Here is a 27669-nt window from a genome sequence, read left to right as displayed (position 1 = left end):
GTGGGGCTGATGTTGTTGCCACCGCCAATCTTGTATCTCCGGTTGTTGCGATTACTGCCATTGCAAAGCATCGGGTGGAGGAGCAGGCGGTTGGTATGGTTGCTGCAGCTGTAGAAACGTGGTTGCCAGTTGGTACGAAGACAATTGTGACTGGTAGGGCAGTTGTGAGGCGGTGTACAATGTGGTCGTGTCGGGTGGATCAGGTTCGGGCCGGAGCGGAGGGTGCGTGGTTGCTACCCTGTGGTTAAGCTCATCCAATCGGGTCTCAAATTGAGCGAACTTAGCAAGAATATGCTCCAACGTTGTTGCTGTTGAATTCAATTGCAAGCCTTCGGATGCTTGCGATATCTCCGACCATGAACGAAGATTGACTTCGGCCATGAGTTCAAGGATGAAAGCACCAATTGATAAGGGAAAAACCCTTATCAAGTAAAGAAGATAAAGAAAGTCGCAGAGAAACGTCGCTCTGTTGACAATCGATGATTCTAGATGGAAAAAGTAAATAAAGATAAAAGACAAATAATTATGATTTCATTGATTGATTAAAGAGAATAACAATATAATAGGGATACTAACTTAATGAGCAAGACAAAATATATGGACTAAGTATGCAATCCCTAAATATCTAACTACATAATGTAACTAAATAATAATGCGAGATATGAAAGAGATATGGAATAATAAACGTATCATATTTAGTGTGGGCAGAATTGTGCAACTACATACCTATACAGGCTCATGCTTTTTTACAATTTGGATTTTCCACACAAATTTCTTGTCTATAAATTTAATAACTCGACACCTGAATCTTTTCTTGGTTGATTCCATTTTTCAACCCATCTAGAAGAAAGGGAATTATCCTCATTGCTATGTGCAACTGACATTTATTTTTACACAGCTTCCGAATACACACACATACATTTTCTCAAAAGTTTTAAGCATTCAAAAGTTGCCGTTCAGAGAAACACATATTTTTGTAACTCGACGTGAGGTGAGGTGTGGCATTTCAATTTATGGCGGAATCGGTTAACAAATTCATTTAAGTGGTGGTTAGAAAAAAAAAAGCATACCTTAAATTAGGGCACTTCTCCCCAATTGATAGAAGAACATGATACGACAGCGATGGGCACTTGAGCAAATTCAATTCCTGTAAATGAGGCCCGAGAATGCTGTTAATGGAGCACTCGTCAACTTTGAGGCAATCGATGGTCACACTCTTAACCGCTCTCAGTCTGGACGCAATGCAACGAACAAGTTCTCCATTGGGTGAAAATGCCTTGAACCAAATTCAATTAGTATACGGAGGGAGGGAAAGAGAGGAACAGTTACTGTAGTAAGTAATTAGGAAGGAAAATGGAGCTTACAGAGAGATCGAGAGAGGGAAGAGTGATGAGAGATTGAGAGACGAGGGAACGAAGGGTTGGGGACACGCATGCAACAGTGCAAAGTGTATCTAGCTCTAATCTAGCCAAGATTTCGCTGACAACTATGGTGTCTGGTAGAGGAAAGCCATCTCTCAGCAACGGTGCGTCTCCAGTATCTTCGCCGGCGGTCTTCTCTCGGAATCTTTTGCTGCTATTATTCATATCGCCAACCAACAACTTTCAGACTCGAACACTTTAAATGAAGCAAAGAGTTTCTAAAATAGGGAATTTTTGCATTATTAAATGAAAATTTATACACTGCTATTAATTTTATTTTAATAAAACGACATTATCTCATCATAAATGATAGTACTATCCCCAAATCAAACTAAATTTGAAAATTGATTATAATTTGATCAAAATTTATGATTTTTCCAGCAATAACATTAATACATGTGATACACCTAGTGTGTCACATCATGAATTGAAAACATGTACTCCTACGCCTATAATTTTAGAAACATAGGACACTATAAATTGTAATTATGAGACAGTTGTGAAAAAATCAGTCATGATAATAGCGGTAGATTTTGAAACTTTCAGAACATGGCCAAACTTTGTTGTTTTTTGGCAGTTTGCCCTTATATTTATTTCCCTATGTTCATATGACATATATTATGACTACATCATCAGTTGGGCAATCTTTGCAACAAACACTGATTGATCTAAACTCACTAGTAAAACTCATAAAATCAACAATGAGTGACTATGAAGATGCCATGCCTTCTTTATTGTCCGGGCAGGATGAGGCCCGACTAGCTATTTCAGTAAAGGAAGGTCTGAGAGATGGATTAGGGGCCCAACACTCCTCCATTAATCTTCTCCATTCTGAATCGCAGTAGCTTGGAATGATAGGTGTTGTTCATGATGCCTCCTGCAAGCACGAAAATAATGTTACCAATGAGCCAGAACGAAAACAAATCTATGTTCCTGTATTACAGGCAAACTTTTTTGACACAGGACTTTTTCTCAGATCTGCAAAAACATGCATGTACAGAATAAACAACAAGTATATTACAATGGATCAACCATTAAAGGTTACAGGTGATTATTCTAGTGAATTATATCACCTGAACGAATAAGATTACAAACCTATGATTGCACCGTCGTAGTGCATGTTGGCATAAGGCTCCTCCCCAGTGAGTATCTCCCACAAGACAATACCAATACAAAAAACATCAACCTGTCAGAAGGTTCGATCAGTACTTTTATATCATAACTACATAGAACAAAGATTATTCAACTGCTGAGTAGAATAAGAACTTTTCCGTTGTTCTGAAAACAAAAGCTTCACTTTCACAATCCACTGAAATTCGTAGGAAGAATCCAAAACAGTTTCAGGCTTAAGAAAATATAGCATCAGTTTCTACTTATAAACTTGGATATAGTGAGGTCTGACCTTCTCAGATACTTTAGTGCTACTTCCATTAAGGAGCTCTGGAGCCGTCCATGGAAGAGTTCCCCGCACACCCCCAGACACCAAGGTGTTTCGTTTTATTTTGGATAAGCCCAAATCTCCCACCTAATAAATTGGATTGCAACATAAAAATTTGATCAGTGAAAGCATGAACCTGGCAATAAAGATTATTATGCTCTGCAATAACACTAGTGGATTACTCTGAATTCTGCTATCTGAAAAATTAATCATTTATCACATGTATTTAGAAAATAAGTTCCCAAGACAACCTTGCATATAGGTCTTGAAGGATCTTTCAAGTTAACAAGCAAATTATCACATTTCAGATCAAAGTGCACTATATTTTCCGAATGCAAGTATTCCATTCCAAAAGCTGCATCCATGGCAATTATGAGCCTCTTGCGGCGATCAAGATGCCTGCAAATTTGTATTAACATAAAGAGAGGTAACTATGAAGTTAAATAGAGTCTAACAAGTAATAAATAACTACAAGAGGCACTCTATGGTTTAATACATATGTGTTATTCGACATAATTCACTATTCTAGTTAAAGACAGAGATGAAAGCACATCAAAACTACTTTCTCAGTTACTTCTCATTAACAGGCAACACAAAGTTTACCAACCAAATGTATGAGCTGTACCTATCCTTCCGAAGTAAAACATGTCTTAAAGAACCATCAACCATGTACTTTGTCACAGTGGCCAATGTTCCCCCTGGTCCATCTTGTACCACACCATAAAAAGCAACCACATTTGGGTGGTGAAGCTTCAAGAGAATTTCAGCTTCCCTCCAAAATTCAAGTGTCTGATGTATAAGAAGTTAGAATAATGTTACTGGCCATTCAACATAGCATATAACAGGTAGGTCCTCCTAAAAAGAGAGAGAAAAGTAGTTGTGAGCTAATTGATGACTAGCTACCAGTCTCTCCTGCTCTGATTGGCGACCTGTGAAGCAACTCTTCTTTATCCGCTTGATTGCCACATCTGAGCCTCTCCATTTTCCATGATACACAGTCCCAAATGTCCCAGATCCAAGCTCCCTCAGCTCCTCAAGATCTGCATTTTTAATGATCTGCACAACAGCCAAATAGTCACAAGAGGTTACTTAGTGATCATATTTTTTTCATCATTCTATTGCAAAATTGGAATAGTTACAAGATAAGATTATTGGATGTCAACTGAAACACCTGACATAGGCTAAAAAACAGTAACAATGTTGAAATACAGTTAACGAGTATCCACAAATTGATAAACCTAAATATATATTTAAAATTGAAGGTTTGTATGAACCTGTAATGAGGTGATATCAAAATCAACCAAGGAATGATCTAGAGGAGGTAAGCGAATATTTCCAAATCCATCCTACAATAAGAGATAAAGATAAGTATCATTTTGGGGAAAGCAAAAGAATTATGTGTGCTACTCATAGCTCATCTCTCTCTCTCTCTCTCTCCCCATCCGTTGGGGGGTACCTCATATTTATTACTAACATTCATTTGAGATGCATCATAATGAGAAGTAGCTGTAGAAAAAGCTCCATTTCCCCCTGGAAAGTCATTTTGACCATCTTCCCCTTGATTGCCCAGCACATCCATGTTACTTGGAAGAACTCCATCTTTCGTCATTGGTACAAAGTCATATGCTAAAGGAGTCTCCCCCTCTTCGAGTTTCATAAGTCCAGAGGAGAAACCTACGTGGTCTAGATCAATAAGAGAAACATCCCTTCTTGCAAACTCCTCTCCTGCCAACCTCTGGAAGAAGGACCAGTGTTTAGGATCATGGTTCTCTATGTTCACACTCAGACCAGCACCATTAGAAGACCAATATCATATGAACTATCTTGAAGAACGGCTTTAGAAAATATATCGGAAAGAAGGTCACAAGAAAATCGGTCACTTATATCAATGAGAATATCAGTTCCATCAGCCAAACCAACCACGGAATCTTCACAGGGCTCAACAGAATCTTCAGGACCCAAAGGAGGAAGCTTTGGGCTCTGTTCTGTTTCTGTCTTAAGGATGTCATTTTCATGCATGGAACATTGATTATCAAGGGAGCTTATATGTGTAAGCTTTTGAGTATTAGCAAGCCCATTATCATCAGTTTCATGTTCCTGAGGGAAAGGCCGGTCAGTAGAAGTTGACTGTTCAGCAGAGACGTCCGCATTCTCTTTTTCCAAGGTTTGAACAGATGATGTATCTAAATTCTTGGGAAGTATCAACCTGTGACTGATTAACCAGAAACTGAGAGCTGCGTGAATCATCAGACTTAGATATTCTAACAAGCAACTCTGATTGTTCTCAAGGAATCCACTCAGATAGGAAGACCCTCGGAGGAGGATTAGAAGATCCAAAGTAACTCAAATCAGTAGAACCGGACTCCAGGTTAACGGAATCGGGAACATGAACATTACCAGAATTACAATATTCATTGCTGCTAGATGTAGGAGGCTCAGGAATGGAAGCACCAAGAGGTTTAGAGACCTGGACAAGCTCCTCTGGGTTCCCCTTGCCCTTTGAAGTATTTGGAGATAGTTCTCTATCCAGCTTAGGGACCAAAGATGACTCTTCAACCGGAAAACTAGTCTTAGTTTTATCACTATGAACCTGTGAAGAAACAAAATTCTCATTCACAAGCATGTCCTTATTATCACACTCTGGTAGAATTATTCCATTAACTTTGTATGTAGCGTCCATCTCTTGGATTTGCACCTTGTGTCCCTAAGCTATCTAGCAACTTTCCTTCAAGACCTTTCTGATCAGACACATGCCCATACAAAGATTGTGGCATAGAACTTTCAAAAGGATTGTAATATGAAGTGGGAACATTATAGCCAAATTGTGAATGGGTGTTTTTCTTGATAGTGGCGGACTGTCTGATCATTATACGAGTGAAAATCAGTTTCATAAACTTTGGATGAACATAATACATAAAGTGAACAAACAATTTCTGACTCGAGTTGTGATGGTGGAGAAGCCAATGACCTGCGCTAAGGATTCTGAACCAAACACCCTGTCTAAAGAGGATGCATTTCATATTAGACTATAACAAGGGGAACGAACAATACATGAAGTCACATTCCACAAAAGACTCACAATCCTGAGAAACCAAGTAGTAATTTATTTTATTCAGAGTGTCAGGAGGTACCAAACAGACAAAATTTCCATCAAGTAAATAAAATTATTTGTGAAACAAGTGGTTTTTCTACAAGATAAGAAACACGCAACCCAATAATTTCAAAATCAAAGTTGCAGCCCTTGAAAAACAATCAATAATCTAGCACTTAGACACACAAAACCAGACGAAAACCCTCCAAAAACCGCTCCATGCAAGCAATTCGATTATCTCTAGAATTCGCACTTTAAAAAACAAACACGTCACTTCAAACTCGCCAGAAAGCTATAAGCCTATAACCAATCAACAAGCGAACCCTAATTTCAAAGAAATCATTAAACGGGATACCACACTGGAATCAGCGGCAACAAAAATACCGAGGGTGGGTACGTGATCCGCTCGGATTTTGCACAGTTTTAAGGCCTTTATTTGGTCTGTTTTTAATGTCAAAATCACAATTCATGGCCTTTATTTGGTCGGTTTTTAATGTCAAAATCACAATTCATGTCCATATTTTACATATTTTCTGAAGACGCCCAGCGACCGCTGGGAGTGCGCAGCGACCGCTCGAAAAGTTTCCGAAGCTATTGGAATATTCACGGCGACCGCTGCAGCACAGTGTAGCGACTGCTATCCAAGAGGCAGAGGCTACGGATCAATGTGCAACAACAGCTGGCCAACGGCCCGCTGCGAAAACGCGGTGCACGAATTTGACCTATTTTCTCTCCAAGATTTACCAAATTTAGTCACTTTTTGTCTTATTTAATGGTGCTCGATTTTCCCTCTATAAATACCCCTAAAACCTCTTCATTATCATCTTCTTTTTGCCATATAATTCTAGAGCAAAAAATTGAGAGAGTTCTTCATTGTGCAAGAGGTTGAAGAAGGAATCAAGAGAAGATCAAGGCTAGGGTTTTATTGTTTTAGTTCTTATGTTCACTTTGTTTTCCCTTCATTATATATTTTTAGCTTATTCAATTATGTGTAACAAAATTCATAGGATTTTAGGAATGTATTAGTAACGACTTTGGTTATACAATTCTGTTTTGCTATTTAATATCCGTTTTGTTTTTACTTTATTTTTTCCCTAAGTTGTTCCATAATACTTCACGTTTGAGTGACACATTCGGTGATGATTTAATATAACTTGCTACATAATCGTGAGAGAAGGTTGGCGAGTTAGATCCACTTAGTAGACACTACAGTTAGCTTCCCTTAAAACGGCACTATTAATTGAGATGAGAGACTTTTCAAGTGTCTTAGGAGCTTTTAGGAGTTACGGATCTAGGATTGACAACTCTATCGTTAGTAATCTACGCTTGTACCGCATGAGCAAAACTTATGTGACTCGTTCTATCGAAGTATAAACTGTGCTAAGGTATTGTAGTTGGAATTTGTATAACCATGCACATCCCTGGATTCTCTTATCTCTCATACTTTTACCTCTTTAATTATTTGCAATTAGTTGTTTTATTGCTTTCAAATTGCTTTTAGTTTTCAAAATCTCCAAAATCCTCGGTTTTCCAAATAGTGAACGAAGCTTAGTAGAAGGTAGTCAGTCTGTGACTTTATTCCCCGTATTTGATATCCGGTACTGACCTTTAAATATACTAGATCTATTATGTATACTTGCAAGTTTATTTAGTGCTAATAAAAAGTACATCGTTAGATTAGCATTTTTCAGATCAGAGGGTCAGTAAACTGGAGAGAAGAATGCAGATGGAGAGCTCAAGCAGTTGACCAATGTCGCATTTCCATAGCTTCATCTTCAGCGTGAAAGAAACGAAAGAAAAGAAGAAAAAGAAAAAGGAGTGTTGTTCAATTTAACCGGTAAATAAAGAAATATTGTTTGAAGAGGGGAAAGCTTAAGGTTTCGTCGTTTTCTTAAGCAGCATGCGCAAGAGAATGACGGCTGGTGGTCACCTGAATCAAAACTCTTGACTATTCATTAATGACTCAGACACGAAATTTCGAACACGTCCAAACCTTTTTAATTCATCTTTTTTTATTAATCTTTAATTTTCTATAGTTATTTAAATTATGACAATATTTTACAATAGATTAATAAAAAATAAAAGGAAAAAGTACATTGAAAATAACTGGATACAAATTGAACTATGTAAAACAGAAATTGCAAAATCATAAACTTTAGATGAGTTAAGAAGTGCTTTTTTTTCTCGAGATATATTTTGATAGTACTATCGAATTAGACGGGTCATCTTTGAATATAAAACGACTTCGAATTTTTCATTGCAACATCGCATACAAAATAAACTCCAACAAACTAGATGATGTGAAGAGTGAAGACGGGTTCGACAATGAAGGATGCGGAAAGAGATTATGTAGAGTAGTGGATTCTAGAATGCATGTGAATGTCTTCCTCTATTATTATTGGTTAGACCATTGCATGAGGAGTCTACTGTCATCAATGTTGTCATTATTATTGACAGTGGCGGCCAAGAGGGTTGAATTTGTCCTAAGGGTTGGCCGGAAAAAGCCATGTTCGCCCCCTCCGTAAAAATAAATTAAGAGAGAAGAAGACTCGTGAACTGAACGAGCAGTGGAGAACGGTCCAAGATCAGAAGGTGACTTGAGATGAGAATGTTATCGGAATATGACGACAATGGAGTTGTCACCGGAATTGGAGATTTGATGGTCTGCGCACAGGGAAGAAGATGACATATGAGTGGGCTGCATATGTTGGGCCTACTACATTAATAAACAAAAATAAAAACTAGAGGGCTGCACTATAATTAATTCGGCCTATTAGAAATTTTGATTAAATTGAAGATATTTAACAGATTTATTTCTCCACTTTTCAATAGAGTTATTTCACTAAAATAATTGCTAGACTTATTGCTAGAGATTTGCTACTTCAAGTCTTAAACAATGAATGAAATTTACAAAATAAATAAATATTACTATGAGCATGTATTATATATTAGTTGATTATATTTTATTGATTTCATTTTTAACAAATTTATACAAATTTAAATTATAAGCTATACTTTTGTAACCATTATATATATATATATAGTATATATATAGTTTTATAATCAACTCGAGTTTTCGAGAGAAAGCTTTAGCAATTGTATTGTTCACCGTGAATTTTGATAGAATTATAAATATTTGGACCAAAAGTTAAGACACTTGATTCATCTGACTGACCAAAAAAAAAAATTGAGCAAAATGTATGAGATTAATTTTAAATTTTTGTCGGATATATCAAATATAGTAAGAAAATACTATGATGATAATTATGAGCAAAGTTGTCGTTTGCATGTACGAGAAGATGTCAAACGACATACATAAGAGACCACAATTTCTGTTAGAGTTTGTATGCTAGAAATCACATTCAAGTGATTGAATACTTTAAAAAATAAAACAGATTATTTTTGTCATAATGTTGTTATGTTTTACATTTAATGGATGTTTATTGCATGTTTAAATGTATAAGTAACTTAACAAAGTCTAAGTCTTTGTTTTAGTAGACCAGTTGTGGACGTCGTCCACTTTAAGGTAACACGGTCAGTTCTGAACAAAGAAAAAAATAAGAATTTCACAACCCAGATAGGTCTAGACTACCTATCGTGAAAGGTTGCAATGTCAGTCCGCATATTACTAAGCCTTACTGAAATAAGATGACATTGGTGTGGTAGAGCATTGAATTGGATCTAACTGCGAGACAATACTTTATGCTATCTACTGAAAGACGAGGTCTTGATAATTATTTGTTTCTTAATCAATGTACGTTAGCATTGAACATACGGTATTGATTATGCACTACTTTGACTTACCAAATGGTGCAGGTTTTTCGCAACCCAATAATCCTGGTATATTGGGTAGTGGTGATTAATTTCAAGCGGTGCTAGGATTGCTATTATGTTGAATCGTCCGCGAGGTGAGTCTCGTTTGATAACGTCCTCAAGAGGAGCTCGAAATAAGGCTTTATTATTCGGAACCTAGCTAGTTGGAGTTTGATCACTCTATGAATAATAAATAAGCGTTTCTTGCTCTGTTCACTCTTGGAATTAATAAGATGTTAATTAATTAAGTCTATAGTAGACACTAATTAATTAATTGATGTTTCTATCTTAAGCGCGGGAAATAAATGACAAACAATGGAAACCCGGATTACTTATAATTTCGGATTTAGATGGGCAGTGCAATATTACTTCTGTAGTGGCTGCTCGTAATATTCCAATATAGGCTTATATTAAATTGTGGGTTCAATTTAATTAGTAAAAAGCTAATTGGGGGAGGCAATATCCAAAACCTTCCATAGATCTCTGTCTGGGCCCAATATGTGACTTAGTATAAATAGGAGAATAAAGGAGACAGAAAATACACTTTATTTTTTATCAAATTTTCGTCCCCCTCCTATTCCTCACAGGGGACGATTTTTCTCTCCTCCGTGAGATAGGTTTTCCGTCTTTTTTATCTAAGTCCTAGTATTCTGGTAAGATCAGCCCATCCTGATACCAGTATACAGTCCGGGAACCAGTCAGAAGATCCGTGGTCTAATACTCAAGATCTTTACGTGGAGAAGGCGCTAGCCATCTTCGATTCTTTGGAGAATCATCAAGGTAAAATGGCTAATCCGTAGAAAAGCATGTTTTAGGTTTCAATTATTCTTAAAGCATGATTTATTTGAGTTATGAGCATGATACATGTGATAATTGCGCGAATAGAATTTGTCTAAATAATCTGTTAAATAGATCGCTTTCATTATCTGATTTATTTGATGCACGCTTCCGCTGCCAACCCCTTCAGTTTCTCCCCCTCTGGAAAACACTTCTGGATCCGCCACTGATTATTGATTGGGAGTTACAAACATTACGAGTGTCTCTAACTGAGGCAGGCGGTGATATGCGCGTGAGCTTCACAACCCGTGAGTTGTGCTCATCATTATTACATGTAGAAATGAGACATCTTACTAGAAATCGACTTATAGAAATGAATATATAACGATCATCTACCGACACTTAGATCGATTCTATATTATTTTTATTTCAATCAATTAATTCTATCACTTGTATGACCTGATCAAATTGTGTTGACTAAGCTAGATTCCAATTAAGCGTTTTATTTATTTATTTTAGGCATATACTCTCTCCATCCCATGTTACTCGCACTTTTCATTTTATGCCGTAAATTTGGGATTGATTGTTAGTGTAATTAAATTAGAATTTGAAATGTAATGAGACATCACTTAATAAAGGAGCTCTTAACTTAAACTAACATATTAATTAAATGCATTAATTCTAACTTAAACTATAAATAGTGTAAGAAGTTTGTGATGAGCCGAAAATCAACCGTGCAAGTAAGTAAGTAACATGGGACGGAGGGAGTATATTTTTGTTAAGATATAACCATGCATTTTTTTGTCTAAACCATCGGATGTCATCAAGATTGATCAACGGCCAAGATTGAGTGGAGGTGGTTAAAACCGTTGGCTCGTGAAGATGTAAACATGTGTGTTGAGTTGAGCCGAGGAGTATGAAGGGTGACTTCGATGTCTTCAAGCATTCATTCATTCCACTATCACCGAGTGCTTCAACAATAGATCATCAACTACAAGACCCCTACGCTTGATTAATTCACCGAGTGAGTTAGATTAGAAGTGAGGGATGTTTGTTGTGTGTTCTTGAGTGTTTACGAGCACATTTGTAATCAAGATTAATATAAAGAGTTTTTCCTTGCCCGTGGATGTAGATCATTACGATCGAACCAAGAGTATTGTTTATTCATTTCAAGAACACACAAAATAAGAGAGAAGAATGAAAATCGATCGTGATGGGACTCGAACCCACAATCTCCCGCTCCGGAGGCGAGCGCCTTATCCATTAGGCCACACGATCTTAATATTCTTTTTTACTTGTTTCAAGAATACTATTTTATGAAAAGTCAAAAGACTATTATTTGTAATTTTGTACTCCACTTTATACACCTACTTCACCAATTAAATATAAAAACTAGTATACCATAACAAATAAGAGTTTGATTATGAATTACAACTAATATTTGATACATTAAGGATTATTAGCTTTGGGTCAATTGCCTAGCAACAAAACAAGAAGAAAATAATAAAAAGGATAATACCTACATTCATCCACTCGTCATCAAGGAATAGTATAGGAAATAGAATCGCATTCTAACTTTTAATGATTTGATAATATTTACCATGAAAATAAAAGTTTATTAGTACTACTTATATAGTGAAGCATGTAATTAGAATTTTAAAAACTAGTATACTCTAATTTCTACATAATCAATCCGAATAATTGTGCTTAAAACAAAATTGCAAATTACTACATGACACATACGTATAAAAATAATTATAAATCGTAATTTAAATCAGATCAAGGATCGTCAAATATATGTAACTGAATCGTAACTAAAAATAAATACCATAAGTACAACTATAACCATAACGTAAGCAGACCTGTCCTCCACCGCTGTGAATCCGAGTGCCAAGTAGAAAACAAAGAAACTCAAATGTGTTACTGAGAGTTACAATTCTTCGATGAGAATTAACATCATTTACATAATTTCTTGTTTAAAAATTATTTATCATCATAACTTCCAGCCCATCTCTTTCTGAAGTTCATGAAATAAGCATAATCAAATCAAGAACCCAAAACCTGCTACTTGCACATAGGGGGGAAATTACTCTTTGGACATTCGTCTTTTCTGCCATCCTTTACATCACATTCATTTACTGGGGTCACATTTATAACACATGGAAAAGCTTAATCCACGTATCTACTCTTGAGTAGAGGCGACGGGCGTATCAGGATTCGCTCCCCATTCCGTCCATGACCCGTCATATACTGGAACATCTGTCTTCCCTAATCGGTGAAGGCCCTGAAATGTGGAATCTTGATGTGTTTAATATGTCTGTATACTGGCATAGTATACTGTTGGATTAAATAATTTCCAATCCACATACAAGGTATGTGATGAAGATCATCTTTTACCAATAATGGAAAAATTAACAGCTGACTTCATTTTCTCCTTTTAGGAATGTGGATGTAAGAAAGGGGGCTTACCAATGCCAGAATACATGCAGTAACACCGGTACCACATGAAGTTGCTACAGGCTTATCCAACGAGATTCCTGCAGAGAGTTTACTGCTTTGTTAAAAATCCTTGAGAAACTGCGTGTATTCACAGATATCTATTGCTCTAAAATCAGATTGATCAGTGAGGTGGCATCAGAAGAAAGTACCACAGCTCATAAGCCACCAGAACACATTGAAACTAAGATTTCCAGCCAACTACTACAGATACATGAGAGTAGGTTTTTCTAACCTTCCTGTTCAAATCTTTTCTTAAGCTCATCTGCAGGTAGAAGAGTCTGTGATGAGCTATCCAGCACCTGCAAGAAACCCCAACACGGCGCAAAAAACTGGTATATAAGGTCTTCACTCGTAACACACAGAATGAAAGCGAATCATGCGAAATGACAATGAATTGTACAAAATCGAGAGAACCATATGACCAAGAGAAATATAGTATAGATTTTGGAACGTCACTTTAGCAATTAAATATTTTCCACAATTCTGTTGGTGATACACTAATAGACACAATGCCGTTTATCAAGAGTTGTGATAGCAAAGCTTTCAGAATCATAATTACTTTATACAGGTCATAAATTCCGCACACAAACAATTGACTACCTGGGAAAAGGGAATACATTTGCTTCCTGGAACATGACCACTTCTTATGCCCTTTCTAGGCTCTGGGGCAGCCCCATCAAACCTGCACAGAAATTTTACCTTGGTAAGACATAAAATCATGAGAAAGAGATTGATCATTCCCTTACAAGCTAATGACTGCAGATTGTTTTTCCCCCACAACAGACATGCATCAGAGCACAAATTTTAAGAATCTTTCTCAAGTTAAAATTAGATAACAAGAATATGAAATTTAACCAGCTCAGTGCACCTTTATTAGAAACTAGTTAGGCTATCAACATTAATTAGGAAGTTATATATCATCAACAGAAATCCAATCCGTAACTTAGAGAACAATTTCTTGTACTAATGTACCTAGCTTTTGAACGAGCATCTACAAGCTGATGTGTATGTTCATCAATATCTTTCTGAACCTGCGAACAACACATAAATTATAACTTTAAATTAAAATTATAAAATTACTACAAGAAACCAAACAAAAAAAAGATCTCATTGCTTGCAACCAAACCGAAGAGAATGAAAAACAAGCATGTGAAGACAACCTAAGTTCACACTACAGTAATATAATGTTGATCATGGACAACACACACCATTTTTAACAGTTTGAACCAAATGCTTGTTTTACTTATATCTGTATTCCTTCACAAACAGAATACACATTTAACGCGGCAAGGAATATTAATAATTCAACAAAGAGCAACATACCACTAAGACAATGATTGCAAAGAGCATGGTACACATCTTCATGCTACTTTTAAACTGAAACTGTAGAAGAAAAACAGACCTGTTCAAGTGACCAGACGAGATGTGGCCTAAAATTGGTTTCGAAAGTAATTCGTCCAACCTGCATATATCAAGTCCATATGGTCATCATAGAAGCAAGGGATATGTAGAATTATGACGCATACAACAACAAAACTAGAAAGTGAAGAGGACTAGAAGTCGTATAGACCTAGTGTGTGGAAATCAGACATTGGAGAGGGGGTAAATCAGGTGAAAAGTAGAAGTTAACTGATGAGGTATACTGACCCGTTGTCCTTTATACACTTTTTCTATTGCCTCACTTGCCGCACTAGCTTTCAAGATAGCATCACTTGATGCACTAGATTCCACATCATAGCCTGAAGCACGCCAGCTTGGCAGGCCTCCATCCAAAACCCAAACCCTGTCATGCCCAAAGACTCGAAACATCCTATTGATAGATGAAAGCATACAGTAAATGATTATTTGAACACAATAAAAAACATGTATCAAGTAAATTCCAAAAAGAAGGTCTGCTATGAATATCAAATATTATAACTCACCACCAAATGCGAGCAGCACTGAAAATCCCCTTTCCATCATAAACAACCAGCCCATCTTTATTTTCAATGCCTAGTGCAGAAACAGCAGCAGCAAAAGCTTCTTCTGATGGCAACATATGTGGCAACTATATACACCATTTACAAAAGGACATTAAAGAAAAAGGTGACTGGTGCATCATACAAAACATAAGATAGCAAACATAATCGATCAATCTCTTCAAAAGGGTCTGCCAATCTAAATCCTGGATGATGAGGTTTACATCTTCATAGCAATAAGAAATGAAGACTAAACATTGTCAGGCCAAATATGAGCAACCTGAATCACTCTACACAGTATTAAGGGACCAAGTTCTTTCTAAACCACGGAAGATAGTTTAGAAGAAGAAGAAGGAGAAGAAGAAGAAGGAGGAGAAGAAAAGATGAATCGGTCCACATGAATCACTCATAACTTGTATATTTAGCAAGAATATAGTTTCTCTGTTTCTTACATTAGTTGATCGATCTGATATGCCATCGACATCAAAAAATAGTGCGCCTGGAATATGTGCAACCTGTTGAAAGAAGTCTCAAAAAACAAAGTTCCAAATGGTCACCAAGCAGTATAACAGGAGTCACTAATCCTCAATCAAATCAAGGATCACAAAAGAAAAGTAACGTTGATACGCATCAAGAAGTTGGAAAGCTAGAAGCCCATAAGTGTATCTTTAATTATTAGAAGTCTTATCATTAAATGTTACTTAGAAGTTTAGGCGTCATTCATTATGTGTTATTTATTTCCTTAGTATTTTGAGAGTCCTATTAATAAGTTCCTATAGGTTTGCGAACAAGGTTGATTCTTGAATTCAGTACAAGGATGGTAATTTACCGTAGGGCATCGTGAGAGAGTGGCCTCGTAAGAGGATTATCTTTTGTTTCAATTTATATATCATATTATGTTTTCTGTTCTTATTGTTCATTGGCCGTTGCCAGCCTTCATTGCCTCTTTTCTCTTAACAAATGTAATTTGATGAAAATTGAGAACTGCTAAAATATTGATGCATTTATGAACATCTTATGACGCTTGTGGTGCTAACAAGCAGAAATTTGCAAAAGCATCACAACAAAGTTTGGTCATACCTGGTACTCTTGAAGAGGATTTCTCTTTTCATTAGGCATGTACCAAGATCCATCCAACACCTGAAAATAAACATCAATAACACTGCATTTACCTGGATTAAAAGATAAGGAGAAGAGGTTTCTTATGTAAAATGTAATAATCTTCTCAGGTACATCTAATTTCTCAAGAAAAGTTGAAATCAATTTTGAAGTGTAGCATCTCAATGAAGTCAATTATCAATATACTATTAGTGAAGACTAGAGGTCAGGGGACCAGTTTTATGCCACTAGAAGAACACTACCAGTCGATATGAGGACTCCAAATATCTGTCAAGTATACACCAGAGAAAACAAAGGTATTAAACCATCTGTTAGGCATTGTTTTATCTCAAGATTATCTTTCTTTATTAAGAATATGATAAAGTTAAAGGAAAAGTTACTGAATGACTACATCTGAAACAAACTAATTTCATAGTATGGTCATTGAGACCCTTTTCCTCCCAACAGCAAGCCTTGATGGAGATGTTACAACATTTTTTAAATGAGAGGAACACTTCTTACTTGGCATACATGAATATAGTATTCCTTGGATGTTGAGCATCTAAATTTATAAAGAGGCCAAAGAAACACAAACATACATCCAAGACTTTAAAATTGTTCAATAATATTCCATATATCACTACTATACAGATCAATTGGGAAAAATGAAAGCGCAAACCTTCACATTAGGACTTCGTAGGTTCGCATGGAGCCAATCAGCTGAAACAACAGGATCATTGATTGACAAGGTTTGTGCTGAGGATGTAGCTTGCGATGCAGCAGCTGCTGAAGACATGCAAGATATGGATCCTGGAAGTTTATATCCCAGATGGGATGAAACAGGCCATGAGTGCAGTGGTTTCTTCTGCAACCAGGGAAAAGAGATAAATAAATAAATGTATAATATGATCTAACATCTACTTCAAATAAGAAACTTAGAACTCAAAATGAAATATACATACAAATATAAGCAAAGTGAAAATTATTGACTTGCAGTGCCACGAGACTGAAACTGCAAGGCATAGGCCAAGATTCGATTTGGTATGTTACTGATACTAATGATAGAGCTAGAGTATTAAGCCCATTCAAACAAGGAAAGCTAATTCTACTCAACAAAAAAAACCCTAAATCCACTGACCTAGAAAATGTACCATTCACCTTTCCATCACAACGTACAATTAATTAAAAAGAAAAAGGAACCTGCAGCTCTAGTTCATAAACACATAATAAGAAGCTTGATTTTGCCTAATAAAATATTGAGTTCAACTAAAATCCACTCTGGAGCATCAAATAACATTGCTTAAAGGGACAAGTGGAAGAAAAATGGATCAATCAATGGAGCATAGGAAGCAACTAAAGAACTTACAGCGGAAAGTGAAGAAAATAAGAATCGGGATTTTGGGTAAGGCGATGAAGAAGAAGAGAGAGATTGGAAGACGCGGTGGGTGAAGAGAGCACTAGACCAAACAGCAGATGCCATCTCCCTGATTAGAATCCAAGTACGGTAGCTTAGTAGTGTAAAGAAGATTCAAGAAAATGGTGTTTACTGCAATTGCAGAGCGTAACGGAGGAGTCGATTAGCTGTTGACTGACGTAAGAAGAGATCGGTGCAACAGATTTTGACCGGAAAGGGTTGAGAACAAGACAAAATCGGACTGCTAATACCGAGTGAAGCTATTCATCATCTTTAATAAAGTATCATTAAGTAAACGGATGATAAGCTATTTTTGTAAATAGGAATAAATCCAAAATTGTTATAGTTCATGTTTTATTCAAGTCCAACTACATCTTTGTGTCTTACTACTAAATAGCAATATATATACACTACAGTCACTGCTTATATGGATGTATTTAAATGACAATTCATACTTAAATGCTACTATAACCATATTTACACTACTAAGATTTTAAAGATTTAAATCTATAATGACTTAAAATAATGTCATGTATTAATTCAAAAATAATTTTAATATATAAGGTTATAAATGTCATTCCTTATATGGTAATTTTCGTAATTCTCGTGATGTCAACCCGATGTATTAAAAATGTCAACATAATAGTAACATGAATTGTATTGACGTTTTATATGTAAGTATTAGATTGACATTTTATAAAAGAAGGTTAACATTCACTTGATTATTAAAAATATTGAGCATTCAGATAAAATTATTAAATTTATAATCTAAATATGAATCCGATATGCTATATTCAACCCGAGCACGATCTGTACACGGCACAAATCCGTAAGCAATGCATTTCTATTCATGTTGTCACGACATGAGAATAACACGATGATGACACGTGACAGACGTGCTACGGGTGAGATAAGACTCGACAATTTGATTGTCGTGATTGTGAAGGCTGGGAATAGAGGACCATATAAAGTGAGAAACTAAAAATATAATTATAAGATAATATACTGTGCTAATTATTAATAGGTTATCCAAAATAAACCTGGACCCAATCTAAAATCACCATATTATAATTAGCTGTATGATAAGAACACGAACACGATATGCTTTGATACTAACCCATTAATTTCATGTATATTTGTCTCATTTTTAGGTACCGTGTTAAATTTCGTGTATATTTGTCTCATTTTTAGGTATTGTGTTAAAATAGAAAATTTACAATTTAAGTAAAGTATATAAAAATACTTTTTATAGTCCTTTGGAATATATTTTCATAAAGATTACCATGCCATAATAACAATGTGTGAAATATTCTTTGAATCCATTTGTAAGTCTTATACCGTTATACAGTGGCGGACACACAGCCAAGAAAGGAAGGGCTTAAGCCCTCCCCAAATTACTTTTTTTAATATTTTGTATTTCAAAAAATTTTGAAATTTAAAAAAAATGTCTTTAGCCCTCACCAAACTAATGTATTTAAAGTCTAAAATGTAAAAGATTGAACAAGAATGAGGGCTGAAAGTTGAAATTATACAAGGATTTAAAAAAAAAAAGCTGTCGTTGGTGCTTGAGGAAGAAGATGAGATGGGATAACAAGACTAATTAAATTAATAAGAATAATAAAATTAGCAAATGTCAAGTCCCCTACCTATAGGCTACGCCTATATCACATGTTCTACTTCTATTAGTACTTTTTAGTGTATTAAAAATGTTTAATTGTTGTATTGTAATTTAAAAATGTACTAAACATGTTTTTACTACTCTTATAAATACAGTAAGTTCAAATGTTTATCATTTTGATTCATTATTTATTTTAAAATTGTAAAAATCTTTGCATCACTTATTATACTACTAATAATGTAGAGTTCACTACAAGTAATACTATTTCAACTAGTTTATCATTTTTCGTTTCTAACTATACCAGTTTCATTTTAAAACTCGCGCCGCCATAAAAATTTCTACTTTTAAAAGACGAAAGAAGTGTATGTTAACTAAAAAAAATTATTGTACAGCCCCTGCCATAAAATATTTTTGCGTCCGCCACTGCCGTTATATACTGAAATTTGAGAAACCTATAACATAAAATAAACAATTTTTATTAGTTTTATGAAATTTGAAAGTAAAATATTTCCTTGAAAAAAAAAGTAAAATATTAATTACTATAATGTTTTAATACCAAAGGACATTTTTTTTGATAATACAAACAATATTGTTTAATAAGAATTGAAAAGATAAAAGACGACTAAAAATATGTTTAATTAATTCGATCAATGAATATCAGTAAAAGATAATAGTAGTATTATTTATTGTAAGTAAAATATTAATACTATAAAGTTTTAATACCAAAGGACATTTTATTTTTATTGATATTACAAACAATATTGTTTAGTAAGAATGAAAAAGATAAAAGGCGAATAAAAAAATGTTTAATTAATTCGATCAATAAATATCAGTAAAAGATAATAGTAGTATTTATACACTGATGAGCAAAAGTGAACTTCGTCATTTAGCATTAATATTTAGAAACTAAGTCTTTAAGATATGATATGATAGAAATTCGAAATCATAATTTAAACAAATATCAGGAATGGCGGAGGGTGCCACGTAAGAGAATTAAACAAAATTGCTGGAAGCTTCAGAATTTGGTTTCGTGAAGAGAGAGGGAGAGAGGGAGAGATTTCAATAGCACAGCACAACTCGCTTTTCTAGACTATACCACTTTTTCTTATCAGATCTTTCGTTTTCATTCAGTCTCACGAATTCTCTACCTAATATCTCGCGCCTTTTCGAATTTTTGAGGATTTTCTATTGTACAGAGACATCCTCTGAGGTTGAGGATGGACAATTAGAAAATTCAATGCAATAGGTTCACGCGAATCGGATCCAGCTGATTTTGGTTAGGGTTTTGTGTAAGCATCTCTCTCCAGTTCTCCCATACTGTCCTCATATATGGATGCATGTGTTTCTGTTTTTATATATGTGTATGGATTGCGTTTTTCTTGGCGTTTGGAGATATTCATCTATTCTTTTTTGTTACTCCTAAATTGAGTCTAGGGCGAGATCTGAGAGGAAACGTAATTGCATTGTTCATTTTTCAGTTTAGTGATGGCTGTAACAGATTGAATGGACCGTGTCTCATTTCAGATATTCGATTTTCCATTTAAATAGGCTTCTTGTCTATTTTGCTTATTTCTGTCTACTTTCCCTGATTATGTTGAAGTTTTCTGAATATGACTGCTGATTAGCTGGGAGGATACTTATAGTTATTCTCAAACAAAGTGTAGCTAACATTGAACTGTCTCACTTTAACGAGAGAAAGCAACTAGTTACAGTTAGTAATACTAATTTGGAGCAGAACAATTATTGTCATTGCCAAAGCTGTTGTGTCGGTTGTACATTTTCCAGATCTGTTATTTGAGGCCACTCGCTATTATTTAATTTAATTGTTTTGGGAAGATTTTAAGGGAATAACATCCTGTAAGTTTGATGTTACCCATGCGGATGGCGTCCCTTGGATTGGAACTGTTGGTGTGATTGTAATTTGCTTGGACCAAATTGCACACATCTGCTTTGTTAATGTTCAAGTATGGCAATGTTGTTCAAATCAGTTTAAGACAATATAAAAATAATACGGATAATATTCATTAATCTTTGAGGTGTGATCAAATTTTCCAACCCATAATGTGATTCTAATCTGTTTGGTTTCATTACTGATGTAGTCCAACTTCAGCTGGTTCTTTAGGAAACTGCATGCCTGAGGTTTGAGGATCAAGTATTTTGTCCTTCTGACTTGGCCAAAATGGCAGGTGTATAGCTTATCCTATTATCTGGATGCTCCAGACATAAGAAAGAATCTATTAGAAGATATTTCATTCTTAGAGTAGAGTATCATGCTGTTTTTATGTTTCCCTTGTAGAAAGACAAGATGTGTATGATGAAACAAGGGAGAGAAGATCATATTATGAGAACTCTGAAGATGAGAGAAGGAGATCAAAGATGGGATCTTTGAAGAAGAAAGCTCTATATGCTTCAAACAAGCTCACTCATTCACTTAAGAAAAGAGGGAAAAGGAAAGTTGATTTTAGAGTGCCTTCTGTTTCTATTGAGGACGTGCGTGACCCAAAAGAGGAGAGTGTTGTCGCAGAACTGCGTCAAAACCTCCTCGACATGGATTTGCTGCCTGTTAAACATGATGACTACCATACTTTGCTGAGGTGAATTTTCTTGCAACTCTTTGGAAGACCTTCTTTCCTCATGATCCTGTTTCATTCAGTTTGGATTAAAAAGGATGCTATAGAATTCTATTGAGATATGTTTAATTTTAAGTAAAATCTGAAACTGTTATGTTTAATTTTAAGTAAAATCTGAAACCCAGAATTTCAGCATCTATTTCTTTTCGGATATGTGGAGTACTTCTACTGGTTGCTCTTCCTCACGGGCAAAACAAAAAAGTGGACCTGTAAAATAAACAGTATTTTCATTCATTTGGATGTGCTTAATGCAGTAGCACTCATGTCATGTGCATGTTTTTTCTAAAGGCAGAGAATAATTGACAACTAATTTTATTTCTACAGAAGCTTCCAAGGAAGTTTCGGGTCTCTTTTACCATAGCTCTTAGAATTTTGAAATCTCTCTGGAGATAACCTTTGTTGTATTCCTGTAAAAGTAACACCTGGGCACCATGTATGTAAAAAAATCAGGAGCAGGATGGGGCAGTGGTATAGTGCATACTACCAGTTAATATATTAGCTTTACTGCACCCTTAACCCCACCCAAACTCTGCTACGCAACCTTATCATTTGGTCTTATTCTATTATTTTGCAACTGCCAGATTTCTGAAATCAAGAGATTTCGACATTAACAAGACTATCCAAATGTGGGAGGAAATGCTTAATTGGAGGAGGGAGTTTGGAGCGGACACCATTTTGGAGGTAATGATACACTGCATGTCGAACTAGGAGAACAGCTTTGTAGTTTTTGTATCACACAATGTACTGTACATTTGATCTTGGATAGGTCCATACTTGCCATGGGACAGTTCATACTTATAAGTCTGCCATCTTTATCTTTCTTTCTCCCTGCATAGGAGAGGGAAATGGCTTAAGCATATTATCTATCAGATAGTATTTGCTGATAAGTAACTTTCAGGACTTCGAATTCAAGGAGCAGGAACAAGTGTTGAATTATTATCCACAGGGATATCATGGTGTTGATAGAGAAGGCAGGCCTGTTTACATTGAAAGGCTGGGAAAAGCTCAACCCAGTAAACTAATTCGCATTACTTCAGTGGAAAGATACTTGAAATATCATGTTCAGGAATTTGAGAGGGCTATACATGAGAAGTTCCCAGCCTGCTCTATTGCCGCTAAACGGCGGATCTACTCAACAACCACAATTTTGGATGTACAGGGCTTGGTGAGTGGATTAAATTTTAAAACAAATTATCCTGAAGCTAATGCTCTTTTTTTGCATTTTATGAATCATTCATTGTTCTTATTACCATCATTAGGAAAAAGGATAGTTCACAAAAAAATCAATTTGTTAGACCTTAGTTCCATTTTTTTTGTTTAAGAGTTCTTTCTTGTTTCTCTTTACAAACATATTGATAAAATTTTCGTAATTTCTGACTGCAGGGGATTAAAAATTTCACTTCAACAGCCACTAGTCTGTTAGCAGCCATGGCAAAGATTGATAACAGTTACTATCCAGAGGTATTTAGTAGTGAGCATCTTTTTTCCTTTTCCTGTCGACTATATTTCATATGCCACTAAACATGAATGATCTATTGTTTCCTAACGTTTCTTTTTTTACAGACACTACATCAAATGTACATTGTCAATGCTGGACCTGGATTCAAGAAGGTTCTTTGGCCTGCTGCGCAGAAGTTTCTGGATCCCAAAACTGTAGCAAAAATCCATGTACTGGATATCTACATTTTACCACTTGACTCACGTTCCTGTCTCTTTTCTCACCCTCCCTTTCTCTTCTATTTGCCACAAATTATTTGATTACACACGTTTCTCTATGTTGTACAGGTTTTGGACCCTAAATCCTTGTCGAAACTGCTGGAAGTCATAGACCCAAGGTTTGATTAAATGATCAATCTTAAAAAGTTAGTGAAAATGTTACCTAACTGTTTCTTGTATTGTTCCCAGTCAATTGCCTGATTTTTTGGGTGGATCATGCTCTTGTGATGTTGAGGGAGGTTGTCTAAGATCGAACAAAGGCCCTTGGAATGATCCTGAAATAATGAAGGTACTAAATGAGGCAGTTCATTTCTTCTCAAGACTGATACCAGAGTGCGGGGTTATTCTAAAGTACTTGTTTGTAGATTGTGTATAATGCAGAAGCAACTTTGGTAAGGAAGATCAGTAAAACAAGCAGTGATTGGCAGGGAAAGGACTCGAATATTCAATTACTGCCAATGAAGGTACTTAATCGCATAAAATAGGATATTAGTTTTGTTAGCATGTTTGTTTGATCTCTTTGGTGTATCAAATGGCCAGGGAAGATGCAGTGACACATCTGCGTTCGAATCAGGATATGATTTTGATGATCATTCCTCTCCAACAAGACAAAATTGCGAAACGAGTTCAAGACATACCCCGCTTAATGAAGTAAGTGTACTTACATGCTTAGCAGGTTATGAGTTCTCTATAGCAAATGTAAGATCCTATTAAGTCTAATAATTGGAAGCCTATATATTTTATGCATGTATGTTTCCAAACAACAGCCACCTATGTAAATAAACATTTTTGTGAGTGGACACTTATGGGGGTTCCAATCTAGAAGCATGCATGCATGTATCCCAATATTTTATACTCCATTCGTCCCTTAAAAGTATGAACTATTTCCTTATTTCCTTATTGTCCGTCCCTGAAAAGTATGAACTTTCTAATTTTGGAATAGTTAAACAACACGTTATCCCTACACATCATTTTATTTACAACTTATACCATTACACCACATTACTAATAATGTGGAGCCCACTCTCCACTAACACTACTTACACTACCCTTTATCTCTCTCTCTCTTACTTTACCAATTATACATTAAAACCCGTGCCGAACCAAATGTTCATACTTTTCCGGGATGGAGGGAGTAATATATAGTACTCCCTCCGTCCCTCTGTAACTGAGTCGTATTCCTTTTTTGGGTGTCTCATTGTAGTTGAGTCATTTCTTATTTTGGTAAAAAGCACCAACTATCCTTCTCTCTTACTTTACTCTCTTTTACTTTATTCTCTCTTCATCTCTCTACCCTTTTCCTTTCCTACTTTATTCTTCCTCCACTTAACTCACTTTTAACACAATTTCTTAAATCCTGTGCCGAAAAGAAATGCCTTTATTACAGAGGGACGGAGGGAGTCGTATATTTTTCAGGGTTCAAATGTTGAAGCATGTATGCTTGTATTTCAATATTTTTATAAATTTCTCAGGGTTCAAATCTAAAAGCACACATGCTTGTATCTCAATATTTTTATATAAATTTCAGGTCAGAACATCAGATGCGAGTGTGTATTATAGTTGTGATGATCAATTTCGACAAGATAAAGACAGTGACAATGAGCAAGGTGTGGAAGAAGAGTCCTCTAATATCAATGTTGTTGGAAATACAAATTTCAACGCAAGACAATGTTTCGAAGGTTTGTTTTTGCATCAATTCCTGCATGTTGTTGTTGCTATTGTTTCTTTTATCTTTTTTTTAAATGAAGATAAATTCTTAATCTGGTCATTTAAATGGATTCTCTTCCAGTATGAAGCTCATCAATGCTTTCTATCTATATTCATTTCTTTAAAGTTGTTTTTATGCTGAAAATCTCTCAGAAATTTGTTATTAGGTATATTTAATAATAAAATGTCGTAATATGAATCTCACTTGTCCTGTTCATGTACATGTGAGCTGCCTTTTAATGGTAATGTGACTATTCACAACAACTTCCTCTATTTCTTATATTATTCACTAGTTATTGTTAAAAAGTTTAATTGCACGTTTTATTAGGTACCTTGGTTATGTATTGGTTGGAATCCATCCAGGAAAGGGTCGTAAAGAGAGGTTTCCGGTGCATGACGAGAACAGTGATGTCTATAATCACCAAGCTTTTTGATCTTATTCAGAATGCACATGCTGAATGTTTGAGGAGGCAGACCGGTGTTTATCCATCTAATACATTGGGAAGTGAGCAAGAATCAAACAACCAATTATCTGCTGGTGCAGAAGCTGTTAGAGAAGAGAGTATGGTCCTTCCATGTGTACAGCGCCTCCAGAGACTGGAAAATTTATTGGAAGAAATTAAGAAGAAGCCTGCTGAGATTCCTATGGAGAAAGACCAATTGCTTCAGCTATCTCTGGAAAGGATCAAGTCTGTTGAGTTTGATCTTGAGAAAACAAAACGGGTAATTAGTCATTTTATTTACTTCTTTTACTTTGCACTTTTAAGCCTATTGAATGTATTAAATCTTTTGTGTGCTTTAGGCATTGAATTCTACAGTGGCGAAGCAGCTGGAGATTTCCCAGTTACTAGAGAATATGAGGGAATCCAAATTCCATGTAAGTTAATTAACCAGTTGAGATTGTTACTTTCGAGCCATAGTTGTATTTTGAAGTGATAGAATTCACTATATTTTATGTTTGCTATGCAAATCAGTATTGATGTGCTTTTAATTACACCTTTGCAGCGACGGAGGTTTCTATGTAATATCTGATGGGTTGGATCGGTGCAGAGACTATATGAAACAGGGCAATGATTATGGTTTAAAATGATTGGACGTGAATAAATAACTATGGTGGATTTTGAATGATCGCTTATCTGACGGCAAGCCCCCTCCTTATCCCCCTCCACAAAGTCAATGGTTGTGGTAACCACAGTTAAGGTACAGCTTTGAGACTGCATTGTAGGAATGCCTTGCATTCATATCTGAAGTCTTTGTTTCTGCTCTTGGAACTGATATTACAGATCTACTTAGCATACAACTGACAGCCTTCGGCCCAAAGTAATGAGTTGTAAATGATGAGCCTAATCATTAGTAAATGAACTGCTCGATAAGCTTAGAAATGCTTCTGAATATACACAGGGAGGGAAGAATAAAGGCCAGAAGAAATTGCCAGATATTGGTGATTCTTTGTGAGTAGCTATGGTTGTGATCTTGTTTATTGACGAAACTACGAAGCACTGTGAGATCACAACATGAAACAATCTAAGATTCCTCCATGTACATATCCATAGTAGGATGACGTATATAGGGTAATACTAAAGCAGTACAAGTTATTTAAACAATAATGGTGTGATTTTATGAACTGCACAAGCATTAAAAGATGTTTACGATGGTATATAACTTTGAGCAGGGAAGGGAAAAGTGAGTTGGTAGTTGTGTTATTTATGAAGGATGGTGTTGCTAATTTTTGTTGATCATTATTTTAATTTGATTATCAATCATTTACTACTTGGCACTAATTTTTAATTTCTATCTCAAGATCATATACCGCTAACTATGATTCTATGAAGTAGTACTCCATCCGTTCCATAGTAGTGAAGTCATTTTGCTATTTTGATATGTTTCATAGTAGTTGGGTCATTTCCTTTTTAGTAAAAGTCAACATATTTCTTCTCACTTATTTTACTCTCTCTTAAGCTCTCTACTTTTTTCTTTTCCTACTTTATTCTTTCTTTACTTAATTCATTTAACACATTTTTTCTTAAATCTCGTGCCGATAAGAAATGCTTCCACTACTATGTAATGGAGGGAGTAGTATTCTATATATATATATAGGGTAGTGTTAATCTCCTTTTCCTCCCTTAGATTTAAGTTCCTTCTTAATTGGAACCGTTAGATTTGAGGGATGGACGATGAAACGATGGATTTCTCAGGGTGCTTAGGTGTCGTTCAAGCAAGGATATATCCTACTGGTCAGGATAGAGATCCTAACTAAGCCTAGACCCTGGTTTCAAAAATTCCTCAACCCACTTCTACTGATCAGTATAGTGGTGGTAAGGGTCGAATCCCACAGAGATGGTGCGTTAAAACTATTGTGGTGATATTCTGGATGGTTTGGTTAGCTACCACGCTCGGGTTGAGTCTCTACCTAGGCAAGAACTTAAAGGTAATTTCCTACTGACTAGAATGGGGAAAGGAGTGTAGGGGTGCAGCTGTGTACGTGGAAA

General features: G+C 35.6%; 2 protein-coding genes, 1 non-coding gene and 1 pseudogene across 3 annotated transcripts; 1 reads left to right on the top strand and 3 right to left on the bottom strand.

Annotated features, from left to right (window-relative positions):
• Positions 1 to 1376: 1376 nt before the first annotated feature.
• LOC121803811 lies at positions 1377 to 6372 on the bottom strand (annotated as a pseudogene).
• A 5373-nt stretch (positions 6373 to 11745) lies between these two features.
• Positions 11746 to 11818, bottom strand: TRNAR-CCG. Its single transcript has one exon. It is a non-coding gene; the product is annotated as a tRNA-Arg (tRNA).
• Positions 11819 to 12308: 490 nt separating this feature from the next.
• On the bottom strand, positions 12309 to 17801 carry LOC121804652 (thiosulfate/3-mercaptopyruvate sulfurtransferase 2-like). The gene is made up of 12 exons (XM_042204282.1): positions 17462 to 17801; positions 16775 to 16960; positions 16078 to 16137; positions 15450 to 15512; positions 14962 to 15086; positions 14687 to 14849; positions 14442 to 14501; positions 14012 to 14070; positions 13640 to 13721; positions 13272 to 13338; positions 13010 to 13077; positions 12309 to 12824 (listed from the first exon to the last, which is right to left on the bottom strand). The coding sequence occupies exons 1-12, from the start codon at positions 17573 to 17575 to the stop codon at positions 12723 to 12725; spliced, it is 1149 nt and encodes a 382-aa protein (XP_042060216.1). The 5' UTR covers positions 17576 to 17801; the 3' UTR covers positions 12309 to 12722.
• Positions 17802 to 20080: 2279 nt separating this feature from the next.
• On the top strand, positions 20081 to 26891 carry LOC121804651 (phosphatidylinositol/phosphatidylcholine transfer protein SFH13-like). Its single transcript, XM_042204281.1, has 15 exons — positions 20081 to 20416; positions 21227 to 21313; positions 21424 to 21721; positions 22339 to 22438; positions 22656 to 22922; positions 23141 to 23218; positions 23321 to 23425; positions 23543 to 23592; positions 23663 to 23762; positions 23839 to 23937; positions 24014 to 24124; positions 25002 to 25152; positions 25509 to 25903; positions 25983 to 26057; positions 26186 to 26891. Exons 2-15 carry the CDS (start codon positions 21307 to 21309, stop codon positions 26210 to 26212), a joined length of 1863 nt encoding a protein of 620 aa, XP_042060215.1. The 5' UTR covers positions 20081 to 20416; positions 21227 to 21306; the 3' UTR covers positions 26213 to 26891.
• Positions 26892 to 27669: the final 778 nt, after the last annotated feature.

Source organism: Salvia splendens, chromosome 5 (assembly GCF_004379255.2).
Source record: "Salvia splendens isolate huo1 chromosome 5, SspV2, whole genome shotgun sequence".
Lineage (NCBI taxonomy): Eukaryota > Viridiplantae > Streptophyta > Magnoliopsida > Lamiales > Lamiaceae > Salvia > Salvia splendens.
The sequence above is the reverse complement of the archived record's forward strand: the minus strand, read 5'-3'. Positions and strand labels throughout refer to the sequence as shown.